This window comes from Bombina bombina, chromosome 1, assembly GCF_027579735.1.
Source record: "Bombina bombina isolate aBomBom1 chromosome 1, aBomBom1.pri, whole genome shotgun sequence".
NCBI classification, from domain to species: Eukaryota; Metazoa; Chordata; class Amphibia; order Anura; family Bombinatoridae; genus Bombina; species Bombina bombina.
In genome coordinates, this window is record NC_069499.1 from 1,100,636,244 (window position 1) to 1,100,655,914 (window position 19,671).

The 19,671-nt window shown below is 34.0% G+C and overlaps 1 protein-coding gene across 1 annotated transcript in view; it reads left to right on the top strand.

The window, feature by feature from the left end:
* Nucleotides 1–10,877: 10,877 nt before the first annotated feature.
* Nucleotides 10,878–19,671, top strand: part of LOC128643557 (rho GTPase-activating protein 39) — a 231,139-nt gene continuing 222,345 nt past the window's right edge. Inside the window, exon 1 of the mRNA XM_053696430.1 lies at nt 10,878–11,089. Coding sequence (XP_053552405.1) covers nt 11,079–11,089 — 11 coding nt within the window. The 5' untranslated portion in view covers nt 10,878–11,078. The remainder of the gene's footprint in view (nt 11,090–19,671) is intronic.

Genomic DNA, 19,671 nt, shown 5'->3' on the forward strand with positions numbered 1-19,671 from the left:
AATAATTATAATAATAAAAAAGAACAATATACACTGATAGTTGTTCATGGATCCATGTTACAAATGGTAGCAAATTACAGTGTTAGGTAAAATACAATACAATATAATAATAAAAACAATTGTAAATACTGATAAATTCAGTGGCTGATGATATAGCCTTTTATGCTGAGTATCTGTTAAATGATTAACACCTTGGTTGAGTCCAGTAAGTGTAAGATGCTCCTGGTAGATAGTGTAGGGTTAATTGTAATCCAATATTGTGCAGGAGAAAAAAGTAGCAAGATTTGGGTGTGATCAGTGTCCAATACAACAATTTAGAAAAAAGTGGTAGAAAAAATGTGTGTTCACTCTATGTGATGAAAAAATGATGATAAAAAATGATGAAATCCCTCCAAAAAAATGTTATAAAAAAATGAAAAAAGGTGAAAAAGGATAAAATAGGATAAAAAAATAGTGTCAATTTCGAAATCCGAAGTGATGTTGGTGATGTCAGTGCAAATCAATCAATCAGTGGTTCAGTATTGATGCAATGTTTTGAAAAAATAAGATTATGCAAAAAGAAAAAATCCTGAAAAAAAGAAAACAAACAATACTCTAATATATGCAATCTGTACAATAGATATATCAGTATTATGCTTACTCAGATCTGTCGACGCGTTTCGGCCATATACCTCTGGCCTTTATCAAGACTGATAAACTGAGTAAGCTCACAGTATTTATAAGAGTTATGGCTGATGTTTTGGCGCCAAACACTAATAGGCCACGCCCCCTTCCTGTTTGGTAGCATTATGGGTATGGGCGAAAGCATTGTGGGTATGGGCGAAGGCATTTATTTTGCTTGTGTTATTGAGGTCATTACTAAGTTTTTAAAGACATGTGTAGTTATAAATTGTCTTTCCATTGTATATGGCTAGTTTGTGTGTGTCCTAATATGGATTTGTTGTTCATACATATACTTCCGGTTTCGCTGGTGGATCTAGCCCTTACTTCCTGTTTAGCCCTTACTTCCTGTTTAGCTACCCTATGGGACGTTTTAGTCCTGGTTGTTCATATCAATTCTTATGCTAATGTGTGTGAGTAATTTTATTGCGACTTATCTTAGCGATCTGTTTATATGGGCTCTATTCTTTCTCTCTAATTTCTAAATCATGCATGTGTTGCTTTTGTTTACCATTTATTGTTTACGGTTACCATTTCCGGTTCCGGTTTGTATCAATGCATGTGTTGTTTTTGTTTACCATTTTCTTGCTTCCGGTTACCATTTCCGGTTCCGGTTTTTATTGCTCCTTAGTACTTAACATTTCTGACAGTAAAAGCCAACATTATATGATGACTATGCAAATGAGTTTATTTCAAACATGTGTGTTGAAGAGAAAAAAATCAAATGCAGTAGGAATCGAATGTGCGACTGTGCTATATAATAAGTCAAATCGTAATTCTGGATTGAATCTTCAAACAAAAAGATGAATTTGTGAGCAAATGTGATGGTGTACAGACACAATGAAAAGCTATGATCTAAATGCGTTAGACTATATAAAATCCATTTTGAGATATAATATGGAAAATACGTTGATTTTACAAGGATGATAAAACTAGTGGATATACACTAGAGGATAAATACTTATTAATAAAATCTACATATATAAAATCCCATATAAAATGCTAATGCTTATGAAAGGCTTAAAGCTTTAAAAGGTGTAAATACAATTTTGATAAAAAATATAAAATATATATAAAAAGTGTATAAAATGTGTATAAGAGGGGGGCAACACAGAGAGAGTACACTAAAAGTAGGGTGTCACCTATGGTGAGGAGATGACATAAGGAGGGTATAAAAGAGTATATAAAAATATATAAAAAAATATAAAAATATAAAAATATATATGCGGACCTCCTAAAATTGGGCACCAGATGTTGACATCTGTTAATCGGACCCAGATATTAATAAAATATGAATAAAACCAGACAAAATAAAACAGGATAATGAGAAACTTGTGGCTGCGATGGCTGATCTCTAAAAATGAATGAACTCATGTTTAGTGTCGTAGAGTCCTGACTAAGGAACTATATGTTTATATGTGGAACACTATAATGGATGAAGGACATCTGACTGAAATGGGGGGAGGGTAATATGATAGATCTTTGTGGCGGATAGTTGCTTAGAGTGCTATACTGATCAGTGCTTAGCTTTATTTCGTGAAACTGAACAGATGAGATAGGTCCTCCTTATTATTTAGGCCCTTAGGATATAGACAATTTAGGGAAAATATCCATTTGGACTCTTGTAGGAGTAGTTTCTGCTCGTGGTTTCCTCCTCTCCAATTTTTTCTCACTATCTCTATTCCACAAAATTTCATTTCCCTAACATTTCCTCCATGTTTAGTTGTGAAATGTTTATATAGGGCTGTATCTGTCCTTTTATTCTCTATACATAGTATATGCTCCCTCATTCTGTCTTTCAGTTTTCGAGAGGTTTGTCCTACATAATGTAATTTGCATGGACATTCAATGAGGTATATGACATTCTGGTCACTACATCTTATCAGACTGTTAATCATAAATTTTTCTTTGGTATATGCTGATAAAAATGAAGTTGTTTTCCAACCATTTTTGCACGCTTTGCAATTCGGGCACGGGTAGAAGCCCTTTATCTTCTTATTACAATGGTCTACCACTGTGCCTATTTTGCCTATTTTTTGTTGTTTGGGTACAGTTGGAGCCAATCTGTTCTTTAGGTTGTTCGTCTTCCTATAAATAAATTTTGGATGTGGCGTTAGTAGTTCTCCCAGGATGTCATCATCCTTCAAAAGTGACCAGTGCTTCTTATAAATCTTTTCTATAATGTGTTTGTTCTCACAATATTCTGTAATAAAAGGGACATCTATAATGTCTTTCGAAGTCGTTCTATCTTCTCTGGTTTTATATTTTAGGAGGGTTTTTCTATCAACAGCTTTGACTTCTTTAATTTTTTCTTCCAATAGTGTTGCTTCGTATCCTCTCTCAATGAATCTCTTTTTTAGTACCTGAGTTTGTTCTTCCCATTTTTTCGGATCTGAACAATTCTTTTTAATCCTTAAGAGTTGCCCCTTCGGTATATTTTCTTTCCAAACTCTGTGGTGGCAGCTTTCATTGTGAATGTAATTGTTACAGTCGACCTCCTTAAAGAAGGTCGACGTGACAAATTCTCCATTTATTATGTCTATCTTGAGATCCTTCGCCCATACCCACAATGCTTTCGCCCATACCCATAATGCTACCAAACAGGAAGGGGGCGTGGCCTATTAGTGTTTGGCGCCAAAACATCAGCCATAACTCTTATAAATACTGTGAGCTTACTCAGTTTATCAGTCTTGATAAAGGCCAGAGGTATATGGCCGAAACGCGTCGACAGATCTGAGTAAGCATAATACTGATATATCTATTGTACAGATTGCATATATTAGAGTATTGTTTGTTTTCTTTTTTTCAGGATTTTTTCTTTTTGCATAATCTTATTTTTTCAAAACATTGCATCAATACTGAACCACTGATTGATTGATTTGCACTGACATCACCAACATCACTTCGGATTTCGAAATTGACACTATTTTTTTATCCTATTTTATCCTTTTTCACCTTTTTTCATTTTTTTATAACATTTTTTTGGAGGGATTTCATCATTTTTTATCATCATTTTTTCATCACATAGAGTGAACACACATTTTTTCTACCACTTTTTTCTAAATTGTTGTATTGGACACTGATCACACCCAAATCTTGCTACTTTTTTCTCCTGCACAATATTGGATTACAATTAACCCTACACTATCTACCAGGAGCATCTTACACTTACTGGACTCAACCAAGGTGTTAATCATTTAACAGATACTCAGCATAAAAGGCTATATCATCAGCCACTGAATTTATCAGTATTTACAATTGTTTTTATTATTATATTGTATTGTATTTTACCTAACACTGTAATTTGCTACCATTTGTAACATGGATCCATGAACAACTATCAGTGTATATTGTTCTTTTTTATTATTATAATTATTGTATGGAATAAAAAAATTTGTAATTTTTAATTTTACATTCTATCAGCTAATTTTAGCCTATTTTAGCGTTCCCCACCCTACCCTCAGCCTTCTATTGGCGCTCACCTCTACCTTGCATATATCTTTTACACATTGGGCACGCTAGGGTACCCATCGAGGAGAGCTAGAGGCATCCCCCACCCCCCTTCCCCACCTGTTCTTTGCGCAGGATATACACCACCTTTATTCAAATTTCTTACATATATCAGGTCCGGAATTACCGATAGAATTGAAAAGGTTAAAAACGATATATTATACCATATGGGCCTGGCAAAAAGTGTGTGTAAAGCTTAAGATTCAATTCAGTATATCTAAATATTTGGGAATTCAGAATAATCCGGCTTTTCCTGAAGGTATAAAGTCGGTGATATTCAAGAATTGGGAAAGAAAAGGTTTGAAGTATATACATCAAATTATAAATTTGGAGAGAAAATTTGTGAAGAACTTCGAGATGTTAAAGGAAGAATTTGGCTTGGTTAACAAAGATTTTTTTGCCTTCCTGCAAGTAAAGCATTATGTAGATAAATTAGTTAGAAACAACGGATACGCCTGGAACTGGGAAAAAATGGAATCTTGGATAGGGATGGTCAAGCAGGGAATTTATTCCATATCACCTTGGTATAAAATGTTGTTAATTCAAGAAGGATTAGCCAACTTGGAACAACTCTCTGAAAAGTGGAGCTCCCACTTTCAGATAGACATAGATTATTTAAAAAAATCAATACAAAGCGTGGCTAAAACAACGATGTCAGAGACATGGAGAGAGGCTCATATAAAATTACTTTATAAAACTTATTACACTCCCAAAAGAGGTTCAGAATGGGGAAATAAAAAGTTTGACAAGTGCCCTAAATGTAAAATGTTGGCAGCAGATCTTATCCATATGATATGGGACTGTCCAATGATCAAACAATTTTGGCTGAAGATTGAATTCTGGCTCTCTAAAATTCTTGATAGACAGAACTATTTTAATACAGAACAAATTATTTTTTTAGTTGACAAAATGGAATTGAAACAACAAAATATTAGACTGATAAACATAGTAATACTAACTGCTAGAAACATAATACTTAAAAATTGGAAAAACAGAAAAAAACCTAGTTTTACGGAATGGAAGAATTTCCTTATGAAACAAATAATTCCAGAACAACATGCAACACAAGCATTTAAAGAAAATGAAGTATATCTGTTCTTGAAAAAGTGGGATCCACTGATAAGATCTCTGGGCAAAACACAACAAGAACAGATAATGTATCCATTTAGAAACAGCACATCGCTAATCACTGGGTTAGAAATATAATGGTTCAAGAAATAGAGGAAGAGGAAATGTGTTTGGGATTTTTTTTTTGTTGTTGTTTGTTTTTGTTCTGTTTCTTGTTTTGTTTGTCTTTCAGCTTTATGGGATTATTTAAATTAGAAAATCACCAGCGATAGTAGATCCAGCAACAGGTTGCTGGAATATTTATTGATGTTGTAAGAGCAATAAGAAGATAATGTCTTATTTTGTTAATTCAATTGTCTTTTTTGTTTTTCTGCTTTTTGCTTTGGCATTGTGTTTAAACATACCGTTTATTGGCTCTGAATTCTCGTTTTTGAACTTGTACATGTTCTTGCTGGTTTATAAATATAAATAAAAAAATAAAAAAGTTAATACATTACTTCCATGTCTCTTTAAAACAGCTTTTAAAAAGTTTACCCAACACCTTTCTCTCCTTTAATTTGTTCCCAAATAGCTTAAAAAGTTTACAATTAGCTCCTTAGCCTTTATATTGGCATTTTAAATAGCTGATTTAGCCTGTAGTATACCTACCTATACTGAAAATGTATATACCTAGGTATAGGCAATTGAGCAACTATGTAAACACAGACAGCAGAAGAAATTACACCCACAGTGGGAGATGGAAACGATAAAGCTCTAAAATGTTAAAGGGCCAGTAAACCTAGAAAATAATGTTATATAATTCTGCACATAGTGCAGAATTATATACAATTATATTAGTGCTAGCTTTATGTAACATAATATTGCAGCTTTAATTTTTATTAAAAAAAGAGGCTTTTTTAGACCCGCCCTCTGTGCTCTACTGAGCGGGTCTGGTTTTCCCTCTGAGCGCATCTGGGCAGCTGTCTAGTCACTGCCCGACCCGATCCCACCATTACACTCAATGTAGCACTATGTGCAGAATTATATAACATTATTTTCTAGGTTTACTGGCCCTTTAATTTTCAATTGTTCTCTCTAAGTATTGTACAGAGACAGAAATAAGAAAGGGAAGCATTTGAGTGATAAGATAACAAGATCTGATCTGTCAGCAAGCCAATCCTATTTTGATGGGCTTTGGTTTCAAAGAGCAAATCCAGCTTTTTCTTTTGCAAAAAGAAGCACAAATGAGCAATGTTTAATACATTTTATACACTGCATCTGGTATAACAAGTCACAGGGAACAGATTCAGGGAAAAACTATTTTACAATGAACTGTCCCTTTAATTTTTTTCATAGTGTAAACAGGAAACATTTTACTGCACAATTAATACTGCAATAAAGGGACAGTTAAATCAAAATTAAAGTTTCATGATACAAATTTATATTTTAAACAACTTTCCAATTTACTTTTATTTTCAAATTTGCTTTGTTCTCTTGAAATCCTTTTATGAAAGCTAATCCTAGGTGAGCACAAACTGATTTCTAAACTGTTGAGGGCCACCTCTTATCTCAATCTATTCTGACAGTTATTCCACAGTTAGACCGTACTAGTTAATGTGCATCATATAGATAACATTGTGCTCACTCCTGTGCAGTTAATTATGAGTCAGTACTGATTGGCTAAAATGCAAGTCTGTCAAAAGAACGGAGAAAAGGGGGCAGTTTGCAGAGGCTTAGATACAAGGTAATCACAGAGGTAAAAAGTGTATTAATATAACAGTGTTGGTTATGGAAAAATGGGGAATGTTTATTAAACAATAAAACATTTCAAATAGACTGTCCCTTTTATGTCAATGGCAATAAGGATGCTAGTTGTATTTGTGGTGAGGGAAACATTATAACAAGCATGAAAAAGATAAGAACAAATGAATATCTATAAAAATAAAAAATAAATCTTTCATTAAAGGGATAGGAAAGTCAAAATTAAACTTGCACGATTCAGATAGAGCATGTCATTTTAAGACACGTTTAAATTAACTTCTATTTTCAAATGTGCTTTGTTTTCTTAGTATCCCTTGTTAAAAAATGAATACGCCCATATCATACACTAGTGTGAGCTGCTGCTAATTGGTGTCTGCACACATTTGTCTCTTGTAATTGGCTAAATGGATATTTTCAGCTTCCTGTCAGTAGTGCAATGCTGTCCCTTCAGCAATAGATAACAAGAGAATGAAGAAAATTTGATAATAGAATTAAATTGGAAAGTTGTTTAAAATTGTATGTTCTATCTGAATCATAAAATAAAATTTTGGGGTTTACTATCCCTTTAATTTCCTGGGCACATAGACTGAGATTGTGTTTTGGAAAATCATATTCAAGGTCTTACATAACAAAACAAGAAAAAACAAAGATGCTACTTGTTGTGGCAGATATATGCAAAGGGTGGTAAGGGCTCTATCAAAAAAAGCTTAATTAGCTTCTAGCTACAACTGCCTGAAGCAATTACTTCAAATTTCATCAATCACATAATTATATAATTAATGACTAATCAACAATAATCACGGTAAGGAGTTGCCGCTTGTCACTTGGAGGACACAATAATACGGAATGTTGTGAGCAAGATTGATTGTGTGGGCAGAGAATTTATGTGTTTATGCCAAAAAGATGTGATAAAAGGGACAATGAGTAATTTATGGAGAGAAGGATGTAGTGACATGGGGGTTATACAGGAGACTATAAATAGAGATTTAAATTACTGACTTCATCATAAGTGTCCAGAAAAAAATCCATAACCCGCAAACACAAATAGTTAAGAAAGAAACAGAATAAGAATCCCATCTTATAGAACATTAAAATATTTAATGTTGCACCACTTCTGTTTTCCTCTCTATGTTACAAACCTTAGTTTCTGTATGAGCCTATGCATTTCTAGACTCACTTCCCTAAGGGTAATAGACATCTGCTGCTGAGTGTCAAAATCCAGCTTCTAATGTTACACAAGTCACACAAAAGTTCACTGCTTTCAATTTAATACATTTTAACACTTTCTTTACTGAAGCAAAACTATACTGTACCTGGTCCTGTGTGGTTACCTGTGTGAAAAACAGTGGACAAGTTTACTGAGGAGAAAAATTATAGATATATGTAATCAGGGATAATTTCACACCACAAGAGCTCTTAGGCAAGTTACTAAGAAACGTGTGACTCTTAAAGGGACAGTCTACACCAGAATATTGTTTTAAAAGATAGATAATCCCTTTATTACCCATTCCCTAGTTTTGCATAACCAACACAGTTATAACAATACATGTTTTACCTCTGTGATTACCTTGAATCTAAACCTCTGCAAACTGCCCCTTATTTCAGTTCTTTTGACAGACTTGCATTTTAGCCAATCAGTGCGGGCTCCTAATTAACTCCACGTGCATGAGCACAGTGTTATCTATATGAAACATATGAACTAACACCCTCTAGGGCTTAGAAATTAGCATATGAACTTCCTAGATTTAGCTTTTAACTAAGAATACCAAGAGAACAAAGCAAAATTGGTGAAATAAGTAAACTGGAAAATTGTTTAAAATTACATTCTCTATCTGAATAATGAAAGTTTGTTTTGGACTAGACTGTCCCTTTAAAATGTTATCTAGTATTAATTATAATGATATAAAATATATATATTAAAAAAAATATATATATATATATATATATATATAAAATCACACGTATAAATAATCATATAAACACATTGTGGTGTAAATATATAATGCATTACAACATTTTTTTAATTAAAACAATTGTAGTTCTGGCTATCTGAGAGGGATTAAACCCATAAAGATGCACTCCCAGGTGCACAGTACTGTAGCTATTGAAAAGAACAGTCAGTGAGCCAATCAGGAGCAATGTATATATGTATCCACCAATCAGGTGTCATGTTTTTCTTTGGAACTTCATTGAGGGTGCATGCATTTATACAAACCTTTTCCTAACGGAGCTAATTTGTAAACAAATTTAAATCACGCGATCATTCATGTGATTGCATGATTTCAATTATGGGATCGGGTCAGGGGGGAGTGTATATGATGCTAAGCACACCCTCCAGCCCACGATCCCATTTACATAGTCTCTATGGCTTTAGGGTAGTCAAACGGCTAGGACGTTCTATTACGTCCTAATGGTGCTAAAGCCCAGCGCATTTAGGATGGCATAGAACATCCTTTGCAGCATGTCAACACATGAGCAAGCATTAATTTAATAATAAAATCCTCAAACATATTAGGCAATTTTATTATTATTATTATTATTATTATTAATAAACAAGAATGTCCCTTTATCGAGTCTATGAATCCAGAAAACTGATGGGATCATAAATATTACACTGGGGGAAAAATGTAGTGACATGAGGGTTACACGGAATAAAATGAGATTTTAAATTAGTTAGACGCCACTTTGCAAGTTTTTTTTTTTTTTTAATCCGTTCACATGCATCCTTATTCAGTTCATGGTCTAAGTGCCGACACTAATATGTTATATGTAGGGTTGACACCTCGGGCTCGGCCATGTTTTCCTGAACACTTATGAGTTACACATGCTGCAGGGGTGCAGAGGGGAACATGAATTGCACCTCTGGACAGCACTATTCATGTTCCTCCCTGCATCCCTGAAGCATGTGTAACTCATAAGTGTCCATGAAAAAATGGCTGAGGTGGCAACCCTAGTCACATGCACAGTATGTTATTAAAGTGGACTGGATATAACATTTTTAAACAAAGCTTTAACAAAAACAAGCATATTACACACAAAAAAATATTTCTAATCAAATTTAAAAGACACTACTAGCCACATCAAATTCTATTTTTGTATTCTCCCGACCATTCCAAATTTGTATTATATTTTTACAAAACGCAAAACCCTCTTATATAGGCCCCCACATCTAAAAGTACCACATACTGGAGCCCATAGGCCTAAGTGATGTTGTGTTCAGCAGACACCTCAGGTCAGGTTGCATTGATGTGTATTTTGAACAGCCCCAGGCAAGATAGGGGAAGGAGGTAATACCTTCAATTTCAAAAGTTGTTTGATATGTGTGTTGTGCTCCTTACAGCCTTTTTGTTGTTATGACACCTTCTTTTGTAAGTAAATAAATAAATAAAAACAAGTATAGTTGTGCCCAGAGCCACAAAGTGCACATTATCCCTCACATAATCATCATCAAACGTTAAAACAAAACAAATCACCAACCTTCCTAGAGAATGCAGTTTGTAACAAAACTGCTAAATAAGCTTGGCTAAAACTCTAAATGTGAAATGTAATATAGTATATATGGATACTTTAAAATATAAGCAAGCAAACAAATAAACCTGTGTTTTGCAAATCAATGATATGGATGACAATTTCAAAAAAGGGAAAGTACTTTGAGGAACAAAGATCTCATGACAGCTACATGGGACTTTCTCCTAGGCTATAGCCATTAACCCTTTTTAGGCCAGAAGCGGCAGGCAGGACAGTGCACATTATCATCTAATCCCTCCTGGCAGATGAGTGGTTAATCCTCCCTCCTTCCTCTCCAAGTCTCTTTTGTGCGGCAGGGAATGTAATTCATGTCCCAGCTCTGCAGGCCAGGAGAGGGGGTGGACTTAGAGTGGAGTCGGATTACACATCCTGCCTGGGAAGGGAGAGCCTGAGTCACTGAACAGAGTGAGGAAGACTTTTGCTGTATGTACAGGCTCGTTGCGTTAGCCAGTACACAGTGGATCTCAGCTGGTCCAATCGGGATCTGGGTATTAACTTGAACATTAACATTGGGGATTTATTATCTGATTATCCAGTTTTTGCTCCAGACCATGTGAAGGGGACATAAAAAGATGGCTGACGGGTAAGAATGGGTACTGAGGGGGGGACGGGACACAACAGCCTGTTGCTAACTGCTTTCTCTATAGTAATATAGATGGTACCGAGTAAAGTCTGCCTAACTGTGATAAGCTTTGCAGGAGTAGTGTTACCAACGTTTTACCCATTTAGGGTTGTTCTCAAACTAATAGTTTTTTTTCCTATGTCTTGAAAACTTCACTCGTAAAATCTTATAACAGTTCTGCAAACAGAACCCTTGTCATATCTTTATGGATCCCACAAACACAGGGACAGTTGTGAATTGTTTGAATTGCTAAGCACAGGGTCATAAGTAACTTTTATGTCAGTTGCACATTAATTTACGTTGTGCTATATTTTCTACATTTATATTTTGAATATTACGTTGTTGGCAGTTTTATTTACTGTGTTTCTAAAACGTTGTTTTACATGGTCGTGGTTATTATACTAACTACTTCAGTTTTGCTTTTCAAATTGTAAAAGAATACGTGACTGCATTATATTTTGTTATTGTCCAATCAGTGCTGACTCCACGGGAGTGAGCTCAATGATATATATATATATATGGCACACATTAACTAATACTGTCTAACTGCGAAAAATGTCAAATTGCACTGAGATTAGAGGTGGCTTTCAAACTTTTAGAAATCAGTATTTGAGCCTACCTATTTTTAGCTTTCAGCAAAGAACACCAAAAGAACAAAAGCAAAAAAAAATTGAGTTGTTTAAAATGTCATGGCCAGTCTGAATCATGAAAAGTTTTTAAAGTGACCCATAGCAGCTAAAGGAGACATATTACTGGCAGTAATATATATGTAAAAAAAACTTTTTGTGTATTATTATTTTATTTTTTTTTAAGAACTATTGTTTGTAATTTTACCCCAATTAGGCACAATCTGGCAGCAGTTACTCTGAAGTGACATTACTGCCCAAAAGGTGAAATCTAGTTAAGGGCTTTCTCCAATATCCAAGGGGGTTAACCCTGATATCGAGATCGCTGGCCACAATGTGCTGAAGGGGTGTTATGGGAGGCTAGATTTTGGTGTATTCTACCTGCAATGTTTTGGTCATGATATTGTGTTTGTTTATTAAAATGGCAAATTTAAAAAGAATATACTGTATCTCAAATGTTGCACGTACAATTTTGAATTCACCTTTTGACCTATGGATATGGTTGAAAAAGAAAACTTTGCAATGAAACATAATGTACAGATGATCTTGCTGAACAGGCTCTCCAAATCAGTTTTAATCCTGACATAATTGTCACAACTTTTTTTGTTTGCAACTAAAGCCTCATTACTTTCCCAGACTTGCTATGAGATTTGTGAGAAAGTGGTAGTAGAGTTTGTGCTACGCAGATGTGTTTATTATTTTGCTAAGCGTATGGATGGAAATTAATTACAAACATGTCTTGAATTAGATTCATTTGGCATTCAGTTTCAAGAAAGGTCCTCCAATGCCTACTTCTTCAGTGGAAATGATTTATTAAAGCTAAAATAAATTGCCTTTGAATACTGTAATCAGAGAGATTAGTCTCACTGGTGAATTTGGCGAATTCTTATGCTTTGTAAGAGATCTAGGGCAATAACCCTTAGGACATACACTGTACTTTTATTTTTATGCTTTGTTTTGATATAATTTATTTGCAAGTAGTTATAGAAAGATAACTTATCATTGCACACATACATCATTACTTCAAAGGTGTAGCATTATTTATTTTCATTTATTTATTTTGTAAAATAGAAATGTGTGTGTATATATTTTTGTTTTCTGCCCCTTTAACCTTAAAGGGACACTGTACCCAAAATGTTTCTTTCGTGATTCAGATAGAGACTGACATTTTAAGCAACTTTCTAATTTACTCCTATTATCAAATTTTCTTCATTCTCCTGGTATCTTTATTTGAAATGCAAGAAAGTAAGTTTAGATGCCGGCTCATTTTTGGTGATCAACCTGGGTTGTTCTTGCTGATTGGTGGATAAACTCATCCTCCAATAAAAAAAGTACTGTCCAGAGTTCTGAATAAAAAAAAAAAGCTTAGATGTCTTCTTTTTAAAATAAAGACAGCAAGATAATGAAGAAAAATTGATAATAGGAATAAATTAGAAAGTTGCTTAAAATTGCATGCTCTATCTGAATAATGAAAGAAAAAAAATTTGAGTTCAGTGTCCCTTTAATATCATGGCAGAGTAAACATTTTAAAGATTGGTTTCTATGGCAGTTTTGCCAACATTTGTTTCGCAAGGCCCTGACAGCAACAGCATTTGTAATTTTCTGACAAAGCAAAATGACAAATTGTCTATTTGCTATAAGGAAAATATGTCAAATATACCAATACAATTTAACTTTGACTTTGATATAACAGTGAACTAAATTTCAGTTAACCGTTTAAAAAGTAATAAAAAACCCCCTCACATATACAAGTAATAAATGTCACACAAACTGGCATGTAACTGCTGTGTTTCCAATTTGGATAGTGAATTAGATGTTTAACAGTTTCTTGTTTGAGAAATTCGTGCAAAATTAAATATTTCCTATTAGAAAAAAAAGTAAGACATTCAATGTTCTAAATATAATTTCACTAAAACTACTGAAAAAATATGCTGCCAGAAGATATTTGTAGACACAATAGATAAAATACAGACTGGATAAATGGTATTGGAACGTGGTCGATTTGTTTTAGGAAAAATGTAACTTGTGGCCTGGCTGACACTTTGTCTTGGGCCTCTAATCTAAAAACCATCTGCTAACAAATTAACTTCTGTTGCCAAATGGACTAACTGCTGTTCACCCAACAATAAGGTTTGTTTTTTTGAATGATTATTATATTTCTGTGCATGGGGGTAAGCATTCCTTTAAAACCTGTTGTATAAATCAGTTTAGACAATATGGCTGCAAGCTTTAGCAGTCATTAGAAATGTATACTATTACCTGGGTTGTAACAGTAAAACTGTAGTTTTATGTTGTACATAGGTTAGACATATTTTACATATAGGAAAATGTAAAGGGACTTTGCAGTAAAATATATATTGTATGTGATGTAGACACTTTTTCCAGAAGCATCCTCATTTTCTGAGAAACAATGGTTTTAAATTGTGAAATCTTCATTACACGTCACTGAATGAAATTTATATAAATCTGTCTCTGTATATAGTAATATTTCTGTTCAGGAGTGGCAACGCCACTCCTGAACAGGACACACAATGAGCCAGTTAGAAGCAGCAACTGGGAAGAACCAACTGGGAACAATCCTGGTGTGCATGAACAAATTAATCTTTAACTTCTTTTGTAGGGGTTTAAACGTGATTACCAGAAAGTCGTATTTCTTTGCACTAATAAAGTGTGTTAAAGTGTTTGTGCTGTTTTATGTACTGTTTAATGGCTTTATCACCTGAACTGTTCACTTTACAATTGGCTGCTCAGCTGCATAAAGGGTAAAAACTTGAGCAAACACTGTCTGCTGCAGCTTGAGATATATATATATATATATATATATATATATATATATATATATATATATATATATATATATATATATATATATATATATATATATATATATATATATATATATATATATATATATATATATATATATATATATATATATATATATATATATATATAGAGAGAGAGAGAAAGAAAGAAACCCCCCCCCCACTCTCTATTGTTACACACACTCACCCTCTAGGATTGAGGATTTAAAGGGACAGTCAACTCTTTTTTTGTTATTTTATAAAATAGATAATCCCTTTCTTACCCATTCCCCAGTTTTGCACAGAAAACATGGTTATATTAGTACACAGCAGGTATATGCAAACTTTTTGTGGAGCACAAATCGCTTATACCGGGATATCTCAAAATAAAATTAGATAAGCAGTTTTAAATAAAATATGCAAGAAAAATTAGTATTAAAGAATTTATCTGTATATATTAAATATATAAAATTTAACAAAAATTTGAACTAATACACATTTACCAAATGCGAAGCATGGAACTGTTTATTATTATTATTATTATTATTATTATTATTATGTGTTTCTGATGTTTTTCCTTTCATGATTCAGATAGAGCATGTGATTTTCCACAACTTTCCCATTACCTTCTCTTAGCTAATTTGTTTTGTTCTCTTAGTATCTTTTGTTGAAAAAAAGATATCTAGGTAGGCTCAGGAGCTGCTGATTGGTGGCTTCACATTTATGCTTCATGTTATTGGCTCACCCAATGTGTTCAGTAAGTACAAGTTTGCATTGCTGCTTCTACAACAAAGAATACCAAGAGAATGAAGCCAATTAGATAATAAAAGTAAATTGGAAAGTTGTTTAAAATTGTATTCTCTATCCGAATAATGAGAAAAAAAAATCGGTTTCTTTCATGTCCCTTTAAGGTCCACAGAAAGCTACCATCAAGAATGCGAATGCATGTGAAGATTTTGTCAGAATCTGCAATGGTTTATCTCAATATAAGGATATTGAATGCTCTGCTGTAAAATATAGGAAACCTGGGAATGTTTTAAAGTCCCTTCTAATCCAAGAGTGGCATCATGCAGTTTGTTATTGTGTGTTATCTGATAAGCAAATTAGGAAATTATAGGACTGCCTTACTAAAGTAACTAAGCTTTACAATAAAGTAATTAGTTACTTAGTGGTCGTCTGGTCACATTTGTGATAACATTGCTAGTCACTGATCATCGCTATGAACTTTATTGATTCTAATTAAAATACATTATTTGTCTTGTGATAAAAAGGGGGTTCAACTGGTCTTGTGACTATTTTAGTAAACAATCAATGCTCAATAAAGCAAATTACTACATTGTTAATTGTTTTACATATGTGTATATATTTTATATTACATTAAAAGGGTTGTGCACAATGGTTTTGGCAGGTTTGGGACATTTGAAGATCAGGTAGATTATCCTTAAAGTATACAATATTTGCTACATACTAATAATAATCAATGTGGAGCAATGACTCAAGCAATAGCCTTCTTTAAAATCAGTCATTTTTACCTATTTCACCCCATTGTTTAACTGAAGTATAAAAACTGGATCTGTCTTGAACATTGGTCACAGTACAGTTCTGCTCTGCAGCAATACTTTGTTAGAGAGATATAAAGTATTAGTGGGGATAAGATATGCAGGATAAAAGAGAAGCACTCTTGATAATATGCTGACAAAAGATCACAGAGTTCCTGGGGCTGTATGTTTCTGACACACCAACTGCACATGGCATGTCGAGTCTTGTCTGACAGGAGTATACTCCTCTCTTCCTGTCTTGTGCGCTCTTGTCTCAAATATGCATTTGTTCTTTATTTTACAAAAAAAGCCTCTGAGTAAATATGGCTTTTAATATACTGTAAAAATGTGTGTAATTGTCACCCAGCTGTGTGTATTGTATTCTGGGTACTATTCAAAGTCACGTATTCTGTAAACACATTCAACAAATGGTTCGTAATATGCAAACATTAACTCTTACTGCACTGCAGTTTACTTGAGCCGTGCTGCTAATAAAAGGGTGGTTTTATTTAGTTGGTTACCAGTTGTCATAACGATTGACCTCTGGCAGTCAGTTATGTCAGGCATAGTCTTATGTTCAGGTAGCATGGCCTTTTTGGGGTTCCTTAGAGCTGAGACACACATTTCTTGGAAGTCATTTACACAAATCTTGGGTGTCTTACATTCCCACGTTATTATCTACCACATTTTAATTATATGTCACTGCTCACAAACATGCATAAAATGCCTGGTTATAGGAGTATAAATATCTGTAATACACATAGTTCTTGCTCATCAGAGATCTAGCTATCTACAATATCATTATGTAGATTTTATGCTGGCTGGTCTCTGAATATGATTTCAACAAAAGAGCTTAGTCCACCCTCAACTAAAGGGGGGATAGTCTAGTGAAAATTCACTTTCATGATTCAGATAGAGCATGCAATTTTAAGCAACTTTCTAATTTACTCCTATTATCAATGTTTCTTCATTCTCTTGATATCTTTATTTGAAAGCTTAGGAGCCGGCCCATTTTTGGTTCAGCGCCTGGGTAGTGCTTGCTGATTGGTGGCTACATTTAGACACCAATCAGAAAGCACTACCCAGTTGCTGAACCAAAAAATTTGCTGACTTACATTCTTGCTTTTTCAAATAAAGATACCAAGAGAACGAAGAAAATTTGATAATAGGAGTAAATTAGAAAGTTGCTTAAAATTGCCTGCTCTATCTGAACCATGAAAGTTCAATTTTGACTAGACTATTCCTTTAAAACAGTAATCTCAATAACATACATTTTTATGTATAGTGAAATTCTGCAGTGCATTTTTATTATTCATTTTCAAGGTTTCTTGCAATAGGCTGAAATATACCATGCAGGATTCACAACTCTGACCTTTAAGCATTCTACACAGCGATTGCTTGACTAGTGTCCCTAATTAGCCTCAGCAAAGCATATAAGGTAATCAAGAGACTTTTTAAAGGGTTTTTGCCTTCAGTCATTTATTTTGTGTTCATAAATATTGCAAAACAGTTCTAAAATGCCACATGACGCCCACTATGCAAATATAGCTATTGTTTGTCATATGTACTATAACATTATTCTCTAGCATCTCTGCAATATTTTTTATTCACTGAAGTATGTGTGTCATATATTTATATAAAAAAATATTATTTTAATGTGTTTTTTACATGTTTAATATTTTTAAAAAGTTTGAATTCATGATAAATTATTTGTGCCTAACTGAATTAAAGGAACATGAAACCCAAATGTTTTCTTTCATTATTCAGATAGAGAATACAATTTAAATAACATTCCAATTTACTTCTATTATCTAATTTGCTTCACTCTTTAGATATCCTTTGTTGAAGAAATAGCAATGCAAATGGGTGAGCCAATCACATGACGCATCTATGTGCAGCCACCAATTGGGAGCTACTGAGCCTATTTAGATATATTTTTCAACAAAGAATATCAAGAGAATTAATCAAATTAGATAATAGAAGTAAATTAGAAAGGTGTTAGGAATTGCATGCTTTTTCTAAATAATGAAAGAAAAAAAATGGGTCTCATGTCCCAAGTGAAGATGTGTATATGTTTGTTTTTACCTATCTCTCTCGACCAGTATTTTTTTCTAATTTTCCTTGATTACCTAGTGTTAGATATTGGCACTTTTGAGTGGTTAAACTGTAAATCTGCTTTATTATCTGTAAATGTATCCTTTCTAATGTATATGTTATTTATATTAGTTAACACCTGCAGGTGACACTTTTTGATCCAGTCAGAAAAACAGATTGAGTGAGTATGATCCCTTTTAGAGACTTCAGGCTCAGACAGTCGGCTAAGCTATTGTCATGTGTTTTGGGCAGGAAAGCTGATTCTCTCCCTGTGACGTCTGTCACTGCGGGGGAGCTGATGTGTATTAGATGTGTCATGTCTCTGGGGGCTTATAGGAGGGATCTGTTGGGGACAATTAATTCTTTGTTAAAGGGGAGGGAGTGACACCTTTACAATAAAGGAGAGGATATTGTGACAATCATTTTTAAGTTCACCTCTACGTATGTTCAAATTCATATGCCTGCCCTGACTTTTTAGGAGCTTTTATTTTTGTATAATATGAGAGCAGTAACCAGAATAGAAAAAAAAACAATAGTTGCTGTAATCTAATTTGATTCCAAAGATGGGTACACAATAAAAAAATATTTTCTAAAATCCTAGCCCCTAAAGCACTAGAAAATGTATGGTGTCTGCTCCTTTATAAATGTAGATACAAGTGGCATTACAAATACACAGCAAGCACATAACAATTTCAATTAGAAGCATTTCTTTGCATAAATATCTGATGACATACCGAGCATGCATAGGAGGCACATCGCCTGCACTTGTTTTTTTGCCATATTGGCAGTGGTCACCTGCTCTTTAATGATCATTCTAATGCACAAATAACACAATATAACTCAAAATTCAATAGCATGGTATAATCAAAAGATGCATAATAAAAACAATGCTATATCCCCTACTCCTGAATTTTAAATGAACAATAGATTTATTTATTTTACAAAATTTTCATTAATTTGCTGCCCCATGTGACAGCCATCCGCCAATTACAGACACCTATACCTATATACTGAGCTCTTGCACATGCTCAGTAGAAGCTGGTGCCTCATAAAGTGTGCATATAAAACACTTTACTATTTGATAATGGAAAGTCTCTTAAAACTTTATCTGAATCATGAACAGTTCATTTTGACTTTTTTAGAGTTTATAGTGTCCCTTTTAAGGCATGTAATTTTTTGAATGACTGATCCTATGGGGCAGATTCCATCAAGCGCTGTATGGGCCCCAATGCCTCTGTTTCCGCGCGAACCTTTAGTCTCACCGGAAACAGGAGTTAAGAAGCATCGGTCTTAAGACCGCTGCCTCTTATTTTGTCCGTCACCTCTGAGGCAGCAGACAGCAATCCACCCGATCGCATATGATCAGGTTGATTGCCACCCCCGATTGGCTGTGAATGTGCAGGGTGCGGTATTGCACAAGCATTCGGCATTTATTGTTGTGCAGCGGACAAGATCTGTTACATTGTCCGTCCGCACATTGA